This window comes from Lissotriton helveticus, chromosome 11 (genome assembly GCF_964261635.1).
Source record: "Lissotriton helveticus chromosome 11, aLisHel1.1, whole genome shotgun sequence".
Classification (NCBI taxonomy): Eukaryota; Metazoa; Chordata; class Amphibia; order Caudata; family Salamandridae; genus Lissotriton; species Lissotriton helveticus.
The window spans coordinates 235,221,629-235,241,099 of record NC_136072.1 but is presented as its reverse complement, the minus strand read 5'-3'; the positions used below and the strand labels follow the sequence as shown (position 1 = coordinate 235,241,099).

Sequence of the window (19,471 nt, the reverse complement as noted above, 5' to 3'; positions counted from 1 at the left end):
ATCTTGCAGCCAAATACCTACAATATCGCTCGACGATGTTCGAGTATGGTGAAAGATCTGGCAGGGTCCTGGCCAAGCGTCTCCATCAGCGAGGTCTAGCTAATCGCATTAACAGGATCCGAGATTCTCAGGGATCTATTCAGGATACTTCTGAGGGTGTACTGAAAGTGTTTTCCGAATGTTATTCTTCCCTGTATACTGAGGAAGTTAGTGCTCATACTGTTGAATCTGAGTTTGGCCCTTTTATTGATGAGCTCAATACCCTGAAAGTCTCGGATTGTCAAAATGCGGTCCTCTCAGCACCCTTTGCATGAGAGGAAGTAGATGCAGCCTTAAACTCATTGGCTAGCAGCAAAGCAGCGGGCCCTGACTCTATTCCTTTAGAGTTTTACAGCACATTTCGGTCTGAGATTAGAGATGATCTTTTAACAACCCTTAGAGATGCCCAATTGGGCAGGACTCCAGACTCCTGGCGTTGTACTACAATTATCTTACTGAAAAAAAAAGATAAGCCGGAGCTGAATCCTGCTTCATTTCGCCCAATCTCGCTTATTAATACGGAAAGTAAGCTTTTCTCAAAGATACTAGCAGTTAGATTGGCAACGGTGATATCCCCTTTAGTTTCCATTCGCCAACATGGATTCATTCCCGGCAGGGACACAGCAGACCACGTCCGTCGTGTTATAGCGCTTCTCAATTGGGCCCAAGTAACTCGATCTCCCCTTGGCGCAATCCTGTTGGACGCCGAAAAGGCGTTTGACAGGGTTGCTTGGAGCTTTCTTTGGAAAGTACTCCAATGGAAAGGGTTTTGCCCTAACTTTATAAACGCTGTACAGTCCCTTTATATTGCCCCGCTAGCAACTCTGTCTATTTCAGGCTTGCAATCTTGTCTGTTTGATATTAACAGGGGCACACGCCAGGGTTGTCCCTGTTCGCCCCTGTTATTTGCCCTCTACATCGACTTATTTATAAATAAAATAGAGCTCTCCCTTAGCATCTCACCTGTTAGGGTCAATTTGACTGAATTTAAAGTTCTGGCGTACGCAGATGATCTTATTGTTTTAACTAGTAATGTTTCATCTGCCTTTACGGCCATTAGGAGTCTGGCCGAAGGTTTTGGCCGTATTTCAGGGTACAAACTCAACGTTCAGAAAACCCAGGTTATTCAGTTATCTACTATGGGGCCCTCAGATGCGCCAGTCGTCCAAAGTACAACCTATTTGGGCGTTAAAATCATGGCTGCAGTAGAGCTGTTACCTGAAATGAATATTTTGCCTATAATAGATACCGTTAATACCACCCTGCGCAGGTTGGACAACTTGCACCTGTCTTTATTTGGAAGAAGGAACGTACTTAAAATGTTGATTTTGCCCAAATGTTTGTATATTTTTAGGACCATTCCTTTGGAATTTGCTCAGGCCAGTTTGAATAGGGCAGAAAGATGCTGTGATAGGTTTTTGTGGAGTTATCGCCTTCCACGCAGAGCTGCTAAATGGATGTGTCTGCCATTGGATAGGGGCGGGTGGGCAGTTCCCAATTTGCTGTTATATAATTGGGCCAAGCTTCTTCAACATCTAGCCCAGCCACTTTTTGGGCCACGTGCCCCACTCCCACCATCTCTTAGCCCTTCGATATTCGAGTTGGGCTTAGGGGAAGGGGCTCAGGGGATTCTTTCTTCGGTCTTAGAGCCCAGCTATTACAAAAAGACTAAGTTCAAGGTGGAGTTAGCATTGTACTCAGTCTGGAGGAAGGTACGGCGGAATTGGTTGATTCCTAACATCAATTTTTATACACCTTTGGCAGCCGCTAGGCTATTGCCCTCTATCTTTCAGGACGTAGTTACAATTAGTTGGAGATCCCAGGGTATTCTCACTTTGGGGGATTTAGCTTACGAAGGCAATATGGCCTCTTTCTCATCTTTGAAAGACAAGTTTGGGTTGGATACACACGAATTCTTTAAATACCTACAATTACGCAGTTATATAAGTAACCACCTCCAAAATTCCCCTGCTGTACTTGCTAAAAATACACTTATGGACTTGATCTTGAGGAAGGCCCGCATAGGGGCCCTTTATCAAAATTTATTAGCAGGTCTACCTGACGATCTTTCCTCTCAAAATACAAAATTGGATTGTAAACTAGGAAAACTGGAAGAGATATGGCACTTGCCTTGGATCTCTCAAATTTAGTTTTAATTTCTGGGAGCTTGCGGTCTCAAAGCTATATGGCTTTATTTGACCTGTATTATACCCCCGCTAAAATATCAAAATGGGGAGGTGGTGGGGTTCACGGTTGTCCAAGATGTGGCTTATTGGCAGCCAATGATATACATATGTTTCATTTATGCAATAAGCTAAGTGTATTTCTTCAAGATGTACAATCATTTATTAATAATTCTTTGAAAATTTCGGTGGGACTCTCTTCCGAGTTGGTAATAATGGGCTCCGAAATACAAACTGTCAGACCATCTTATGAATCAGCTTTCCTATGTATTGCAATGGCATTGTTTCGGTTATGTATAACTTCTGAATGTATTAACCCGATCCCCCCACCTTTTTGAACTGGAGAGCAAGAATCTTAGCCCTTTATAATTTAGAATCTGCTGTATTTTTGAGATCCGGTAGGAGGAGGCGTGAGAGGGGTTTAAAAATATGGGCGCCATTTAGATATTGGTTGAATAGTTTTTTTTGTTTTAAAAAAAAAAAACTTATTGCAAGAAAAAAAAACAGAAAATACAATGATAGAATCAACTCAATTGTACATATATGCATGATTCTCTGTACATGTTATTATCATTATAGAGAGAGAAAAGAGAGAAGAAAAAAGGAAAAGTATATATATATATATATATATATATATATATATATATATATATATATATATATATATATATAAATGCATAACATGTATAACATGTCGGTCTCACAAAATATTAATCCATTTAACTAATAAATGTTCCCCAAATTTTTTCCCTTCCTTTTAGGGCTTTAGAGCCTCTTAGTTTGGCCAATGAGAGTTCCATAGTATGTATTTCATGGATAAGATACCACCATTCCATAACGCTAGGGGGCTCCTTCGAGATCCATGTTCGCGCGATGGCCAGTCTAGCACAGGCGAAAATGATAGTTAGCAGATCCTTGTATATACTGTTCGTGTCTTGTATGTCTAACAAAACTAAGTGAGCAGAGAGTGTAGGCGTTGGTATATGCTTCCTGTTGAGAGCATCGATTATTCCCAACCAGAAGGTAGTGAGTTTTGGACACTCATAGAGCATATGTTCTATGCCTACTGCTTCCATGTTACATTTTGAGCATTTAGTGCGTTCGTTAGAGATGTTGCCAGAAGCCCAGCTAGAGATTCTTTGAGGTGTATAGTACATTTGAGTGACTGTCCTATAGAATTGTAGCCTCAGATTTGAAGACTGAACAACTCGATTTATTTGTTTTAGTGAACACGCGACCTGGCTTGGATTGATGTTTATTCCTAGCCTGCTAGTCCATTTGCCTGCCATTTTGCCACAATCGCCGACTTGACTTTTGTTGAGGAGCCTATAGCTCTTACTAATAATGGCTTTGGTCTGATTGGAATAGATAAACTATAAAATGTCTGAGTTTTCAACACTCTCAATTTTCTTTTTATTAATTAAGAAATCTTGTATCTGTATGTATTTAAAATGTGTGTTCTCTTTGATTTTATAAAGTATTTTTAATGTATTGAAGCTCAGAAGGCCATCCGGACCATAAAGATCCCCGAGCTCGTTGATATTCTGGTCTTTCCAATAAGTGCAAGCGCCATCAGCGAAGATGTTAGGTAACCCAGGATTCCCCCATATTGGGAGTTCAGCATTAAAAAAAGAAATGTTTTCAATATCTATTATTTGATCCCAAATTCTTTTGATGGCTCTGGCAGTCTTGAATTTAACTCGCTTGAAATAATTTGGGTCATGTACCCGGAATAGGAACTGATTGCTTTGCAATCCTAACATGAATAGATGGTAGAATGTAGGGGCATCGTTAGAGAGAAGGCTGCGTATGCGTTGTATAAAAGTTGCAAGAAAATAAATTTTTAGATCTGGGAAATTTAGTCCCCCGTTTTCAATGGATAGTTTCAGTACCGTCATTGATCGACTAGCTTTTTTGTATCCCCAGATGTAGCTGCTACAGATACTTTCTATTTTCTTAATATAGAATTTAGTTAGTTGTAGAGGGATAGATCTAAATAAATATAGTATTTTTGGGACTATCTTCATCTTTATTATATTGATACGTCCGATCAAGCTAAGAGGTATTTTATTCCAATTTTTTAGCATAGAAGAAATATCTTTAAGCAAAGGATCATAGTTTAGTGGGATAATTTTCTCGATGTTAGAATTAAGTTTTACTCCTAAATAAGTAGCCTTTTGACAAAGCCCTGTAATCGGAAGTGTGGGTTGATAGTTTGCTATCACTTGCGTTTTATTGACATTTAGTCTATAGCCCGATATAGCACCAAATTCTCTTGCTTCCTGGGTTATTTTAGGTATAGCCTGGATTAAATCAGTAGTGTATATAGCTATATCGTCGGCGAAGGCTGTAAGTTTTAGACACATATCTTCGTGTTCTATTGGGATTATGTGTTTATGGGCAGTTAATGCATTTAGGAATGGTTCTAGAGCTATAGCGAATAACAGGGGTGAAAGAGGACACCCCTGTCTAGTACCTCTTTTTATTGAAAAGTTGTCCGAATTATTCCCCATATAGCTAACAATTGCTGTAGGTGTCTCATACAGAGATTGTATCCATCTTAGATATTGGTTGAATAGTTAAGGGTAGTTAAGGATAATTAGCTTTACGCATTCCTGATCCACGTTTGATGTTCTTTCTCTTTTGTCATTGATGATCTGTATGGAATATGTTGTATGTATTATTTTCTCTTCTGTTATATTTGCCATGATGAAATTGCCTGTTTTACTTTTTGGGTTCTTTCCCATGATGTCAAGCTGACAATAAAAATAATTTAACAATTTTTTTTAAAAAAAGGAATCGAGTTATGTGTTAAAAGTGTGTTGTATCCATGCAAAAGAGATATATTAGTAACGACAAGAGAAATTGAAGGTATGAACAACAATTTAGCATCTTGACAAAACAATTGTGTGAAACTCCTGTAAAGTTGGTGTACTTGTATATTGTGGGATCCATTGGCATAATTGTGTCTAGCCTTGGGCTAATGCTTAGTACTAGGGCAATATTGGTATTTACATTTTGCTTTAATTTATCACTACAGATGTCTGAGGGCTCTTCCTCTAAGACTGCTGTAACCTGCCTGCTTTCATCCATGAACTCAATAACTTCTTTATGCACTTACTTATTCATTCAATCCCCCATGCACTTGTTATTTCAACCTTTCACCCATGCACTAAACGATTTATCAAGACATATGCTCCCTTAGTCATTATCTATACCCAAATTCCCTAACTCAAATATCCATCTATCGATACACTCACTCATCCATCCATTCAGCTTCTTACTGCCTCATTGTGAATATTCTGAAACTCACCCAGAAACACTAATGCCCAGATTTACAAAACAAATCAAGCAACGCAGCAAGACAACTTGCTGAGCTGTGCAGTGTGACAGGAAGAGAGCAGGAATGTGCCATATCTACTAAGATATAACGCATTCCTGCTCACTTTCTGCACTATAAAATGAACAGACAATATCCCAACAAGTATTATTATATAGACAATTAAACATGTATGCAAGAAGCATTACTTGTAAGGAAATAAGGAGACTCAAATCGTTTTAGAACGTGCTCATTGCATCATGTAGTTTAGGCACAGATAGGGAATACAGTTATGGCAGCACTGTATAAAAATGAATTAATAAAGAACCCGAATTGCACTTGGTGCCCGGTATGTGCAAGTGACATAAGTGGCGACGCAAGTGACAATTATGGACAGCGTGAACGGTGCAAGGTGTGAGAACGTAACAATATATACAGTGTGAAAGATGAATAATGTGGCTCCAAAGTAAATTACAATCCAGTCGTATTAAATTTAGAGGTAACAATTCAAGTGAGCCACTGTGGGATCTGTGCCATTTATTGCACTGTGTAGTCGATGACTCAGGATCGTCTTCAGGAACGGGTTGTGATGTATTGGTGGTGCTTCTGTGTAGACCAAACGGTGGTTAGGTCATGCTGGTAGGTTCACTGTCAGTAGGGCGGAACAGCGTCCGAGAAAGATCTGTAGCGGGGATGGAGGCGCCTCAGTTAGACGATATCTTCGAGTGCGGCACCCCTGTCAAGCCGGGAGTTCGGCAGACTGTTTCTCGGTGTGGAAGTTTGAATTAATCAGTGCGGACTCATACGGGATCGGGTCCGGGGGCGGTGCTTGATCCAATGAGTTGAAAGTATTTTACAACCACTTTCTGCATTAGCACACTGTGAGCTGCCTAGTGCCAATGCAGGCACCCTTGAGCCATGGTGCAATGGTTTCTCTGTTACAGGCAGGATTGTTTTTGTGAAGGAAGGGATACCTTTTGCCACACAGGTTTCTTATCACACAGTGGACGGTACTGGATGCTGTGTGGCATTCATGGTGGTCGGATTGCATGCCACCAGCTCACAAACAAATATAAAGACCCCCGGCAACAAAACGCAAGAAAAATTAAGGCATTAACCACCTTGGTTAGGGAACAGAAACTAACAGATATGTTCAGATTGGAAACAGGGGAAATGAGCCGAAGAAGGAAGTCTGGGTCGGGCACACAGGTGTGAGTCTGGAAGAGTGAGCAGAACTGCTCTGTCCAGCCGAGGTAATTAGGCAGCTATAGATGAAAAGGGGTAGGGGATGGAAACCTAGCAATCAATGATAGGATAATGTGCACAATATTGGAAAGCTGGAATTGATGGGGAATGGCAATAAGGCATCTATCTGGTGTCTGATACACCCTTCCTGTCTTATGTCTTCTCATAGGACATTTGTGATAGGAGGCGGGGCCCACAGTTGTGGACGTTAAAACTTCCAAGAGCTATTGGTGCGGTAATAGATCAAATACCACCACACTGTACTTGGCCGTTTTGTGCTTGTCCTACCTGGAGCATGCACTGGACATTTTTTGTTGATTACACTGCATTATTTCCCTGTGTACATCAATAATGAGCTTGTAAGTACCTTGTGTATTTTATTTAACATTTTTCTTGTTCAAGCTAACTGTCCAATGCTCTGTGAAGAAGCTCCATAATGTGGACTTCACTTTTAAATAACAATGCTCATATCCTTCTGTTTATAGTTTGAATTTGAGAATTGTTTTGTATGTTTAAGTACTGCATTTTATTAATGATCCCCGCCTTTATTAATTCTTTTCACTTCCTTGACAGGCCCAATGATTCGTGCAAAAGTTGGACAAAAAATTATCATTGTTTTCAAAAACAATGCGAGCAGACCTTACTCCATCCATGCCCAAGGTGTGAAAACAGACAGTTCTACGGTTAAAGAAACAATGCCAGGTACCCCATATCATTCCCTTCTACATGAATGCATCTGTAGTTGAACAGGTTACTTAAGGTACTACTTATTTTGCCTAGTAGATATTTTTTCTGCATCCATTAACCTCAACTAGAAAAACCTTTTTGATGGTGGTCACTGACATTTAACCTATGACCTTACTCAACGCTTCCTGCTGAGTTTTTCAGCAATTACCTGATGATGGTGGTGGAATTGAATCAAGGTGATCTAAAAGGAAGGTCATAGGATCAGGTGAATGTGGATCATAAACACGGAAGGGATTCAAGCCAATGGTGAAGTCAGAGTAAAAGCAAGAAGGGTGGAGGCACACCTTGGCACTTGTTTCTTTTAACATCATATGTTAGAGCTTTTAATTTTATGGTTTTCTGGATTTAGTTATTCATCCATTTGTTTGTGTATTTTTTTTATTAGCACAAAGCCAAGCTATGCCACTGCAGAGAAGAGCGATTATGTAAAGGTCTTACATGTAATAAAATCTAAGAGAAGAAAGTTAAACAGAATGTCAGACAGATAGCATAATGAAGGTAAAATTCACTCACGAAGATTGAATTGGTTACAACCACATGAGTAACCAGAGAGAAGGAAATGGGAAGCCAGAGAGCTCAGAATGAAGTGAGAGAGGATGAATGAGGAAGAGTGGTGGAAGAGGTAGCAAGAAAGAGAAGGATTCAATGGATAGAGGAGGGAACGAGTTAAAGAGGTGTGAGGAGGAAAGTAACAAAGAGCACAAGAGTGGAAGATAAGAGTGGGCAGGGGAAGAAAGATTCATGGAGACAGGGAGAGACAGTAGATGGTGAGAGACAGGCAAACAAAAAGAAGGGAAGGAGGAGAAGAGGGTAGAGAAAGGAGTGAGCATAGGGAAGGGGGAAGGAAGCGGAACATCGACTGGCAAGTGGAAGGCAGAGAGACTGGTGGTAAAAGAATAAAGGAAAGGAGCAGAGGCAGTCAGGAGAATGGTAGGAGGTGGAGAGAGACATCTGATTGGAAGAATGAAAGTAATGGAACTGAAAGGACAGAAGGAATAAGGAGGACAGGCCTGGGAAGGTATGTCAAGGTAAGCGCTAAAGGAGAGAGTTGGAGGAGGAGTGGCAGAGGAAGGAGAATGGGTGAGAGGACAGAAAAATGAGAGCAAGGGGACTCAGAGAGAATCTAAGAGGGTTTGTGAGACAACAGATGTGGGAGGGCATGAAGCAAGGACAAGATGAGAGAAAGGGGGACTAGAGGACGGAAAAGAGCCAAAAGGAAGAGGAAGGACAATAGGTACCAAAAAACCCATAAGTTGAAATGGGAGGCAAGAGTCTTACATGACAAATATTTTCAGAAGAGATGAGTTTTTAGGTGCTTACGGAAGGACAGCAGTGTAGGTTTCAAACTCAAATCCATCAGGAGAGATTTACACATACGGGAAGTACACCTGGGAATGACTGCTGTTGAACGTGAGCAGTTTTAAAGGAGGGTGGTTCAAAAAGAGAGTTAATTTTCCCTCTTAAAACTCTGAAGGCACCCAATTGTTTGATCAGGCTGAATAGGTAGGGCCGGACGATGAAGTGGACAGTGTCGGAGGCCAGAGAACTCAACCAGACAACGTTATCTGGACAAAATTTCTGATAGAAAATTCTCATTGTTCGACTGCAGACCATTCTTTTCAAACACTTCATCTGTTTCCTCTTTCAATGTGATCGTCTATCATATTACTTAAAACAAACTGTAAAGTAGCCTTGTTGACATCCACAACCAAGTGTATTCTAGTGTAAGTACCTAACTGATCTTCCAAGGTCAGTCAAAACATTTGACACTTGGATATACAAGATCCTTTCCATTGCCTTCAGCACACCTACATCCTGGAAATTAGGATGTGCCATAGTCCTATTTAACTGTAGCACCATATGTTGCAACACTTTTCTCTTTGTTGACAATATCCTCACCGCAAAAAATGTACGTGATGGAGCCATGTTTGACTACTGTCCTGTTTTCATTGTCCATGTCTATGCCCCTTTGGCTTGCGTGACCTGCGGAGACTCAAGGCTTTTATGGAGAAATTTAAAGACGTGAAAGTTGGACCTGATTCATTCAGGTTTCCCCAAAATTGTCGCTCATGGCATTAGAGTTAAACACTAAGAATATGTTGAATTGAAATCCTGGGCATTTCGCTTTTTGTGGCCCTTTTTTCTCACATTGCTTTGTTTCCCTTATTCTCGATGGACCACTGAGTGGCTGTTTGCATCCATCATTCTTCTGACTGGGAGCCTTGGGTCCCATCGTTTCCCGTCCCCGCTGTTTTGGCTACAGTGGGCAAGGTTGCTCCCTTTGTCCTGACGAAGACCCCTCCTTAAGGAATTATAGTTCCTTCCATCCGCATTGGGGTCGAAACTGTGACTTTTCACATCAATCTGTACTCCAGTTTCATCCACTCTTAGATATTGGGAAATTGTTTACTGTTTCGTCTGTCGGAGGATTACGCTAGATTAATATAGAATATGTGTTAGACATGTTTTTTTCTTCCATTCATTGTAAATAGTGTAATTTCACTGCACTGTTTTTTTCATTCCCAACCTTCCACAAGCACTCATCTGAGCACTTGCTTCTATCCACTTGTTTTGGAGCACTTTTCTATTAAAAGTATGATGAACAAATTGATTTTTGGTACAAAAAAACAAACTTGAGAAATTGATTTTCTAAACTTTTCTGAAAAATTATTTCTTCTGGGTGCTATAGATGTTTAATGTTTAAGAGATTCTGTTTGGACCAATCTTGCTTTTGTAACTTACCTGACTCAGGTCCCATAGATTTTTGGGTTCCCTATTGTTTTGTAATGGTCTTACATGGATACACAACATGAAGTACTGCTTTATCAAAAATGTGTAATTTGGACATTCACCAGGATCCTTTGACTTTCTAACTGGATTATTAGCAATTCCTCTTTCGCATTAGCTAAATTACATATTGTTATTAGAATTCCCCCTTTAACAGGAGCACCTACCAATGTTATTTGGAAGGGTGTCTACTGACTGCCTGTCAAGGAAATATTTTCATTCAAGATCCAGGAACGTATGACTAAAGCCTGCGAACAGAACCCATCATTGCTTTTTCAGACCACATCACCGGGCACAAGACTGAGGCTTGGATTAAGAGTCAGCTGGATTTAGGAGGAGGGTACTCTGTGGCTAGAAATAATATCTCTGCACCTAATTCAGCTGCTATGGGTTAATCCCCATGAAATTGGGAATAATCATGTGGGCCCTTTTTCTAGTTATAATTCAGCATGCATAGGGATTAATGTTCTCATTTAACACCTGCTTTCAGCAGCTGGCAAATAGGAGTGAGAACTGTGTGGGTGACGGAAGGATTTCGGGGTGGAGAGGGCATCAGAGTAGGCTGGTGTGAGGTGGAGTGAATGTTATGTGCTCCCCTGTGTGATAGAAGAGGATTTGGGCAGCGACCAAGGTTGGGTTGCACTTGCACACCGATCCCCTTGCAATTTTTCTGGCTGCATTTTCCAAGCCTCCTGTTGCTGCACCTGACCTGCTATTAGTGGGAAGTAGATATGTATCCCAGTAAACCCCAATTGTAATCGGGCCTGGAGATGACTTGTCTTCTCTGGCATAAACTTGATCAAACAATGCGCATTTAGACCCCCCAACTTCCAAGAACAGAGGTCTGCTCGGACTCTCAGGTTATGTCTGTGTTGGTTTGTAAGTAAAGCTACACCTGTGTTCTTATGTAGATATATAGGTATAGCTAGTCGGGGTGCCGCTCGCAGTCGTTTCCTGTGGCAAACTCTGAGGAATCCTTTTCACTGCTAATACTGCTAATACTGCCCTGAATAGAGGAATCGTGTGTGGAACTCAGAGCCCGTGTGCTCCATTCCTTCTTTTGCGTTGTTGCTGAGGGAGAGGGACGCAGAATCGGCCAGCGGGAGCGGGACTGCGAGGCCCAGAGGTGCTTGCGCCAGGACATCGCGCGCACCTGGTGCCTCTTCCCGCCCCCTCCTCCTCCTACTTAGCCCCGCCTCCAGACGCGAACGCGGGACGCGCGCGGACAGAAGCGCGGGTGAAGACCGGGCAAAGAGCAGGCCGTTCGAGGCCGGAAGAGACTGGACCGGGCCACTCTTATATCTTGCTCGTGTCCCTCTCTCCTTATAACATCACCTGGTCCTTGCACCCTCAAGGTACCCTACAAACAATGAGTAAAATGGAGACTAGGAGTAAAGCCAATTTGGCTGTCACTGGTCCTACCACGCCTGCAACGGCCCAAGGTAAAATTGACAATTATTTCCTCAAGGCGGGATCTTTGCTGATTGATGACATCACTGTTCTAGAAAGGCGCATTTCCCAAGAAATTGAGTGCGTTAGGAGATCATCCATGGGCATTCTAGCCATGGCAAAAACCCCTGAGAAAAGACCGAACACAGATGGCTCGCAGTTTGGAGCTTGTGGAGGGGACCAACTAGCCACCAGTCTAGATCTCCTAGAGGAAACCTTAAGTGACCTTGAAGACATGAGTCTACTCTCACTCCCACTGATACAAATTACACAACCTCCAACTCCCATTAGTGCGGGGGAACATACCGTACTAATTCCTAACTCACCCAGGGAACCACCGCCACTGGCAACGAACACCTTAGATGTAACAGAGCCTCCAAGTACAGCTAGGGGCGCAAGGGAAGGAGCAACACAAAAAAGGAAAACGGGGAAACAGAGCCACAGAGAAAGGAAGGCGAAAAAACCAAAGCCAGGTACAACACATAACAAATCTAGCTCTGATAATACCATACATGAGACTCCACCATTAGCCAGAACGGAGCTCCCTCCCCCGATAAAAGCCCCCAACATTTCCATTGTACTTTCGCCTTCCACAACAGAACACAATACCGAGATAGCCGAAGAGGATATTACACTCGCAGACATAGGAAACCTGCTTAGGTCACTGCTTAGTCCTATAGAAGCCCGTCTGATTAAAATAGAAGCGAGGCTTACTAAATTTGAGAAAACTGCCTCCCAGTTTATGGACAGTTGGAAACCTGCGAACTCCTGCCCCATAGTACCTAGCATAGACCCAAAACATAAGAAGGGCCTCGAGTCTCAGAACTCAACTAAGAACAATGAGGCTGAAAATGCGAAACCTACAATTACATCTACAAATCCAAAACCAGTTAGTCACCAGGCACCCAGTCTAAAGCAAAATAATTCCCTTGCCAGACCACAGCAACCAGTGATTCCTGCGGGCGAATCCCACAAACAACCCCCCAGCTCACAGCAAACACTCGCAGCCACCGATGCAACACATTCACAGTTACAACATACAAGTGCATCCAAACCTCCATCAAATAAATCACAAACCCTTCAAGATCATAACATACACTACTTTGCAAAAAACACAAAAAACAGTAACTGTTAATCTTCCACCAGAAGTGGCTGCATACACTGTTATTCTAGCCGGGGCACCTGAACTAAAACCTGCATCAAGAGAAACAGGGGCCTCGCTAAAAAATAAAGTAATTAATTGGTTATCCACATTTAGACCACTCCCCAGAGGCATGACCAGCGATATTCGCATGGTAAGAAGAGTTTCATGGGTAGGAAAGACGCCAAAATCAATCAGTGGCGACTGCATACTGGTCAGTTTTAAAGAACCAGGAACAGTCTCCTATATTTGTGGTTGCTTCCCAGAGGACGAGGGAAATAACATCCATCCACTTCCTCTCTCGTTCTTTTACCCACCAAACTCCTACACACCCACTGACCAGAGTTGGGGACACCCGCATGAGCCACTGGGAAACTGGGGGGGAAACTTGGGAGCGAGTAGAAATCCTTATAACCAAATGCGAATGGCATCGGGTTACCCTTTAATTCAAGATGATGCTCAGGGATGGGAGACCGTCAAAAGAAGAGGAATGGGAAGGGGTGGCTTTGAACGAGGAGCAATTTGGCCCCTCAGACACTACCAGCCACCATTTCTGCCGACTTATAATCGATTTGATTGTCTCGAAATGGTGGATTGACTGCTTGCCTCCGATGACAGGGCACCCCCGTACCCACTCGTGCACGCCACACCTAATTTTACTAACGACGGTGGCCATGAACCCTCTAACCCTATTCATGGGGAGGAGCATTTTGCTCCCAGAAGTTCAGAAAATCTCCAACAGAGAGTATACAGTGTAACTGAATCAGAGGGGCTATACAGGGGACAAGTGCCTATACAGGGAACATCTCCAAAAGTTCATATAAATTTTAAGATAAATCAAGGCACGAAGGGAAATAGCCAGCACATCCCTCACATACTAAAGCTGCTCTCATGGAATGTCGCAGGACTGGCCAATAAAATAGACTCTGAATCATGGGCTGAATTAATTAACTCTAAAAGTGTTTGCCTCTTCCAAGAAACCTGGGCAAGGGAGGAGCATACCTATAGGGGTTTTGAGATATTTTCGAAACAAGCACTATGGGGTGGGAGAGGTCGACCATCTGGAGGTCTGGCAATTTGGGTGGCTTCAGACTTGGGCTGTATAGCTTCACGATATATACCATGGACTCAGTAGACATACTGGCTGTCCTCCTCGAATGTCCCAGATCACACAAATTACTCATAATAAATGTCTATTCCAGACCAGTCTCCATATTCGCCACCTTTGAAGAACTGTCCTCTCTTTTAGAAACCATTCCAGAAGGCATATCATACTTAGTAGGGGGAGACTTCAACTCGCATTTTGAACCACTACCCGGCTTACTTGATGGACCCTCCCTAGAGGAGGATTCAAGTTGGCAGGTTCCAGCGACAGAGGTTCCCCCACCGAGAGCATGGACACCATTAGCTTTGCAGATTAACATGCTAACCCTCACCCATGGCCTTAGGGCCTGTAATGGGCGCGTCAGGTCCGATATCCCGAGCAAATGTACTTACAACAAAATCGGGAGAGAATCTAGATTAGATTACTTTCTGGTACAGTTACATGCTTGGAAAAGGGTGGTTGACTTCAGAGTAACATCTAGAGAGGACAGTGACCACAATGCTCTGGAACTGGAATATGCCATCCCCCGAATGGGGGAACGAGTATCAAACGATCAAAAGCCCAGAGAGGGATACCTCCTAGAAAACAATAGAAGGAGGATAAGATGGGAAACCCTTTCCACTAGTGAAGATAAGCTAGCTGCCCTCTACGCCAGGATCACTCCAATCCTCGCTGAGGCATTTGACTTATGGGCCCCAGTGTGCACGCAGGAAATAAGAGAGGACCTCGCACACGTGCATGAGCAACTAATTAAAACACTTGAGGCAGACCTTTTCTGCACCAAACCTCACAGAACCCAGGGACCACTCAAAGGCACTTGGTTTAACACCTCCTGCCGAAATGCCAAACGTGACCTTCTATTCATCATTAAAGCTGGTGGTCCAAGAGAAGAGATCCGCCTTAGAAGGAGGGCGTATAAAATACTCGTAGCTAATGCTAAGATAGAGTGGGACCTCCCACACTGGGAGAACCTTTCGGAGTCATTAGCAATAAGAGACTCCCGTAAATTCTGGAGAGTAGTCAACCACGGTTCTAAAGACCTTCCCTCGGCAATTGAACCAAACATTGCCGCCAGTGCTTGGCAAAACCATTTCCAGTCATTATATTCCTCTGAGGCTGGAGGGATAGAACCACCGCCTCACATCATCCAAGACAATCCGGCCTCGGATCCCTTCACTGAGAAAGAGATTAGGACGGCGATAGCAGGGTTATCCTCTGGAAAGGCACCTGGCCTGGATGGGGTGCCGGGCGACCTATACAGGCAGGAATCAGGAATCTGGGCACCCTACCTGTTAGTGATATTCAATGCAGTGCTTGGGGGGATGAAAATACCTGATACTTGGCTGGGGGCGGAGGTGGTCCCGATTTTTAAAAAGGGCTCGCCCCTGCTCCCAGCCAATTATCGCCCAATAAGCCTCATTGATGTCTCCTAGAAGTTATTTGGCAGATTAATACTTAACAGGTTACAATCTTGAACAGAGGAGAACGATATCCTAAGTCCCCTGCAGGCGGGATTTAGAAAAGGAGTTTCCACAGTTGATCAAATACTTCGATTGAACATCATATACTGGAAGACAGTACTCATCGAAGGCGGCACATTATACGCAGTCTTTGTGGACCTTCGTGCCGCCTTCGATTTGGTCCCACGGGCTAAACTGTGGGAGGTACTGGCTGAGCTGGATGTCCCAGGAGATATCCTCCATATCTTAATAAGATTGCATACTGACAATTATGCCCGAGTTAGATGTGGGAAAGGGGGCAGGCTGACGGATAGGTTCCCCGTTCGCAGAGGGGTACGACAGGGTTGCGTATTGGCCCCGACCCTGTTTTGTCTATTTGTGAACGGGGTGATAGAGCATTTGAGTAGGATCCCTTACATCAATGCACCACAATTGCACAGCGGCAGGGTGCCGGCGATCATGTTTGCGGATGACACCCTGCTGCTGTCTAAATCGCCAATGGGGCTACAGAGGGTCTTGAATGGGTTCTTGGGGTTCTGTAACGAAAGGGGCCTTGAAGTAAACCCTTCAAAAACAAAATTTATGATCCTCAATCCCAAGCCCAAAAACTGCCCAAACCTCCTCCTAGGCTCTACACTTCTGGAAAGGGTTTACAGAATAGAATATCTCGGAATAACCCTCAACCAGAACTTGACATGGTTGCCACACAAAGCAAAAGCAACCACAAAACTAGCTCAGAGGGTGGGAGGCATCACAAGAATTGCTAAGAAATCCCCACTGCGCCCGTTGGTACCTGCCATATACATTTATAAAGCTCAAGCTCTGGGGGGCATCACTTACGGGGGCGAGCTTTGGGGGCACATTCCGCTGTATACCATACAGGTCGTAGAGAATAACTTCATCAGACAACTGGCTGCACTCCCCCCAAGCACTCCGCTTCTCCCCTTAAGACTGGACTTGGCACTGCGACCAGTCGCTGAGGAATTGGGCCTCAAACCTCTGACCTATTGGCGTTGCTTGAGGAGTAGTCAGGACCTTGTAAATTACAGAAACGAGCTGCAGGAATTTCTTAGATTAACTAATGCCACCAAAATCCCATGGATAAAGTACATCAGGGATATGTGCACGACTTTAGGAGTGCCAGAGCTATGGACAGAGCCGGAAAATGCATCCGCAAGGATTTCTAGAAAAGCACTCTCACAACTATTTTACAGCTTCATGCTTCAAAAAAGATTGAATTCCACTCGGGAAGGGTCTTTAACCGACACATTCATTAAAATAAAAGACTCATATTGTCACAAATATGTATTAGATGGCATGACACCAGTGTTCGCACGGAAGATATACATGCAATGGAGGTATGGATCTCTTCCTTTAAGGTCCCTTACAAAATCTTGGGCTGGTTGTTTGGATTCAGGGGTGTGTCCGGCCTGTGCTTACAAACTGGAAAGCGATCTGCACGTGGTCTTGTTCTGCAGAGCCTATAGCAGAATTAGGAGTTTCTGGTTGGTTCCTCATTTAAAAAACCTGGGCTTTAGAACATATGCTCCGGCCTACAGAGTTCTTAAATCAGATTTATCTGCACCAACAGTATTTGCTATGGCAAAATTCCTGACTGCAATGTGGCGACTGCATGCAAGAATAATTAAGGACACTATAACTGTGTGAAAAATCCTTTTTAATTCCCTCGTTTAAATGCTCCGATTTTGTTTTTAAAAATGGTGTTTATCAAGCATTGGCGTAATTATCACTTATGGAAACTGTTTTTGAAATGGAGAGTATATTGTATATAGTTTTTAAATTATCAAAGTGAATAATTGATTGCACATCTTTTATGATCTATCATGATCGAAATAAAGATTTTTGAAATGATAAAAAAAAATGAAATGAGATATATAGGTATAGCTATAGATACATAGATATAGATGTCAATGCACAAGTAAAGGTCTGGGAACTATACTGTTGGACTTTGATACACAGGATGCTCTCCAAGCTGCTGCTGTCCCTCCACAAGCATGCTGTGTTGTAACTTGTAAAGGCTGGTATTGACACATAACATTAATCACTGTTACTTTTTAATAATTCAGGAGAAGTGCAAACATACATTTGGAAAATCCCAGAGAGATCTGGCCCCGGAAAAGGTGAATGTGACTGTGTGACATGGCCCTACTTTTCAAAGGTGGATCAAGTGAAGGTAAATGAAGTGTTGTTTTGAGTAGTGTCTCTTCAGTTTCTATCCTGTACTGTATTTTGAGACGTGCTTCGTATAAAAAGAAGGAAGGAGGGAAGAAACATCCTTTTGCATGGTGTGAATTGCTTCTTTTATCTATTGATTGAGCAGAAGCGGTGTACATTTTATACTCCTTCACAATATCTCTAATATCATATATGAAACTTTTATTTCATCTAAGAGTTTGGGTCGATAGAGACTCAATAACCACTTTCTAATATCTGGTCCTCCGATAGATCTTTTGAGAGCTAATAGGGACTCAGATAATGAGAGACAGATGCTAGTTCCTTCATGAGGACCTATAATGAAGGAAACGCTTAATCAAACATAACAGTCACAGTATGCATCAATGTAAAATAAATCAATAATAAGACAAACTCTGTATACTTACCAAGTCACTTTTATCTAAATCATCAGAATATGATTGGTCAATACTCCGAAAACATTAGTAATGTCAATTCAAGATATTTTCAATGTTACAGGTAACATCAGAATAATGAAATACAGTTCATGGCAAAGACATCGAAAATTCAATAACAAGTGCGAGGGGATAGAGAGAGAAAAACAAAGGAAGTCTACAAGGCCTTCCAGGACTTCTTAGTACTACAATTGATCGAAGTGTATGCTGAGGCTCTAGAGACGCAGATCCTATCCCCCACATTACGAGAAGCTGTTATTCTTGTTCTCCCCGAGCCCGGTAAGGATCCCTCCCTCTGCGGATCATACAGAACACTGTCCCTACTTCATTTAGATGATTAAATACTCGCAAAAATAATTGTCAATCGACTATCTCAATGGAATTCATTTCTCCCTGGCGCAGTCGGCTTCGTCCCTCACCGCTTGACCTCCTTGAATCTTCGAACGTTGTTCACGGTCCTTCACAGGATCAATCCCGAGGTTTCAGCTGCAGCGATACTCCTCAATACGGAAAAGGCCTTTGACACTCTGAAATGGCCTTTCTTCATGTCTTTTAAGCGCGGCATGGGTAAGCCGGTGGCTTTATGGCCACCACGGCACTGCTTTACAGCCGCTCCATGGCAAGAATTTGCCTAAATGGCACGCTCTCAAGCCTATTCCCTCTTTCACACTGCACACGCCAAGGGTACCCTTTACCGCCCCTTTTATTTATTCTCGCCATGGACCCTTTAATTCGATACTTCCAGGAGAGGCACCTGCACAGGGGGCTACAATTTAACATCGGCCCCCTCTTGGTTTCATTGCATGCTGATGATACTATCCTGTACATCAGAGAACCCCACCTAAACTTAGACCCGCTTATTCAAGAGATCCTTCGTTTTGGCCAACACTCCGGTCTAGGCATAAATTGGTACAAATCTGTTATCTTTCCCTTGACTACCAGCACAACCTCCTGGACTTCTGAATTCCCTCTTGAATGGGGCTCAGAATCAGTCAAATATCTGGGCTTACACGTTCGCTTGGACACGGACCACATTATCTGCCTTAAATATGGGTAGGCATTAGGGGTACTGGAGACCCAGGTGGAGAAATAGCTGTGACTCCCGATGTCCATTGCAGGCAGAGTCGCCATCATTAAAATTACGATCACGTCTCATAAGGCTGGTTTGGGGTGGTAAAAAGGTGTGTGTCCGTTAGCAGGTGCTCCCATTACCACATGACAGGGGCAGATTCGGGGTGCCGGATTTTCACTTATATTATCTCGTAGCTCAATGCAGTTACAACTTTGCATGGTATCACCCGGGCGCTAGAATTCCATTTCTGTGCCCGCAGGTGGACTTTGTCCTCCC

General features: G+C 43.0%; 1 protein-coding gene across 1 annotated transcript in view; it reads left to right on the top strand.

Annotated features, from left to right (window-relative positions):
• Window positions 1-19,471, top strand: part of CP (ceruloplasmin) — a 428,303-nt gene that overhangs the window by 233,608 nt on the left and 175,224 nt on the right. Inside the window, exons 14-15 of the mRNA XM_078668012.1 lie at window positions 7,360-7,488; window positions 17,563-17,669. Of these exons, the coding sequence (XP_078524138.1) occupies window positions 7,360-7,488; window positions 17,563-17,669 (236 nt within the window). The remainder of the gene's footprint in view (window positions 1-7,359; window positions 7,489-17,562; window positions 17,670-19,471) is intronic.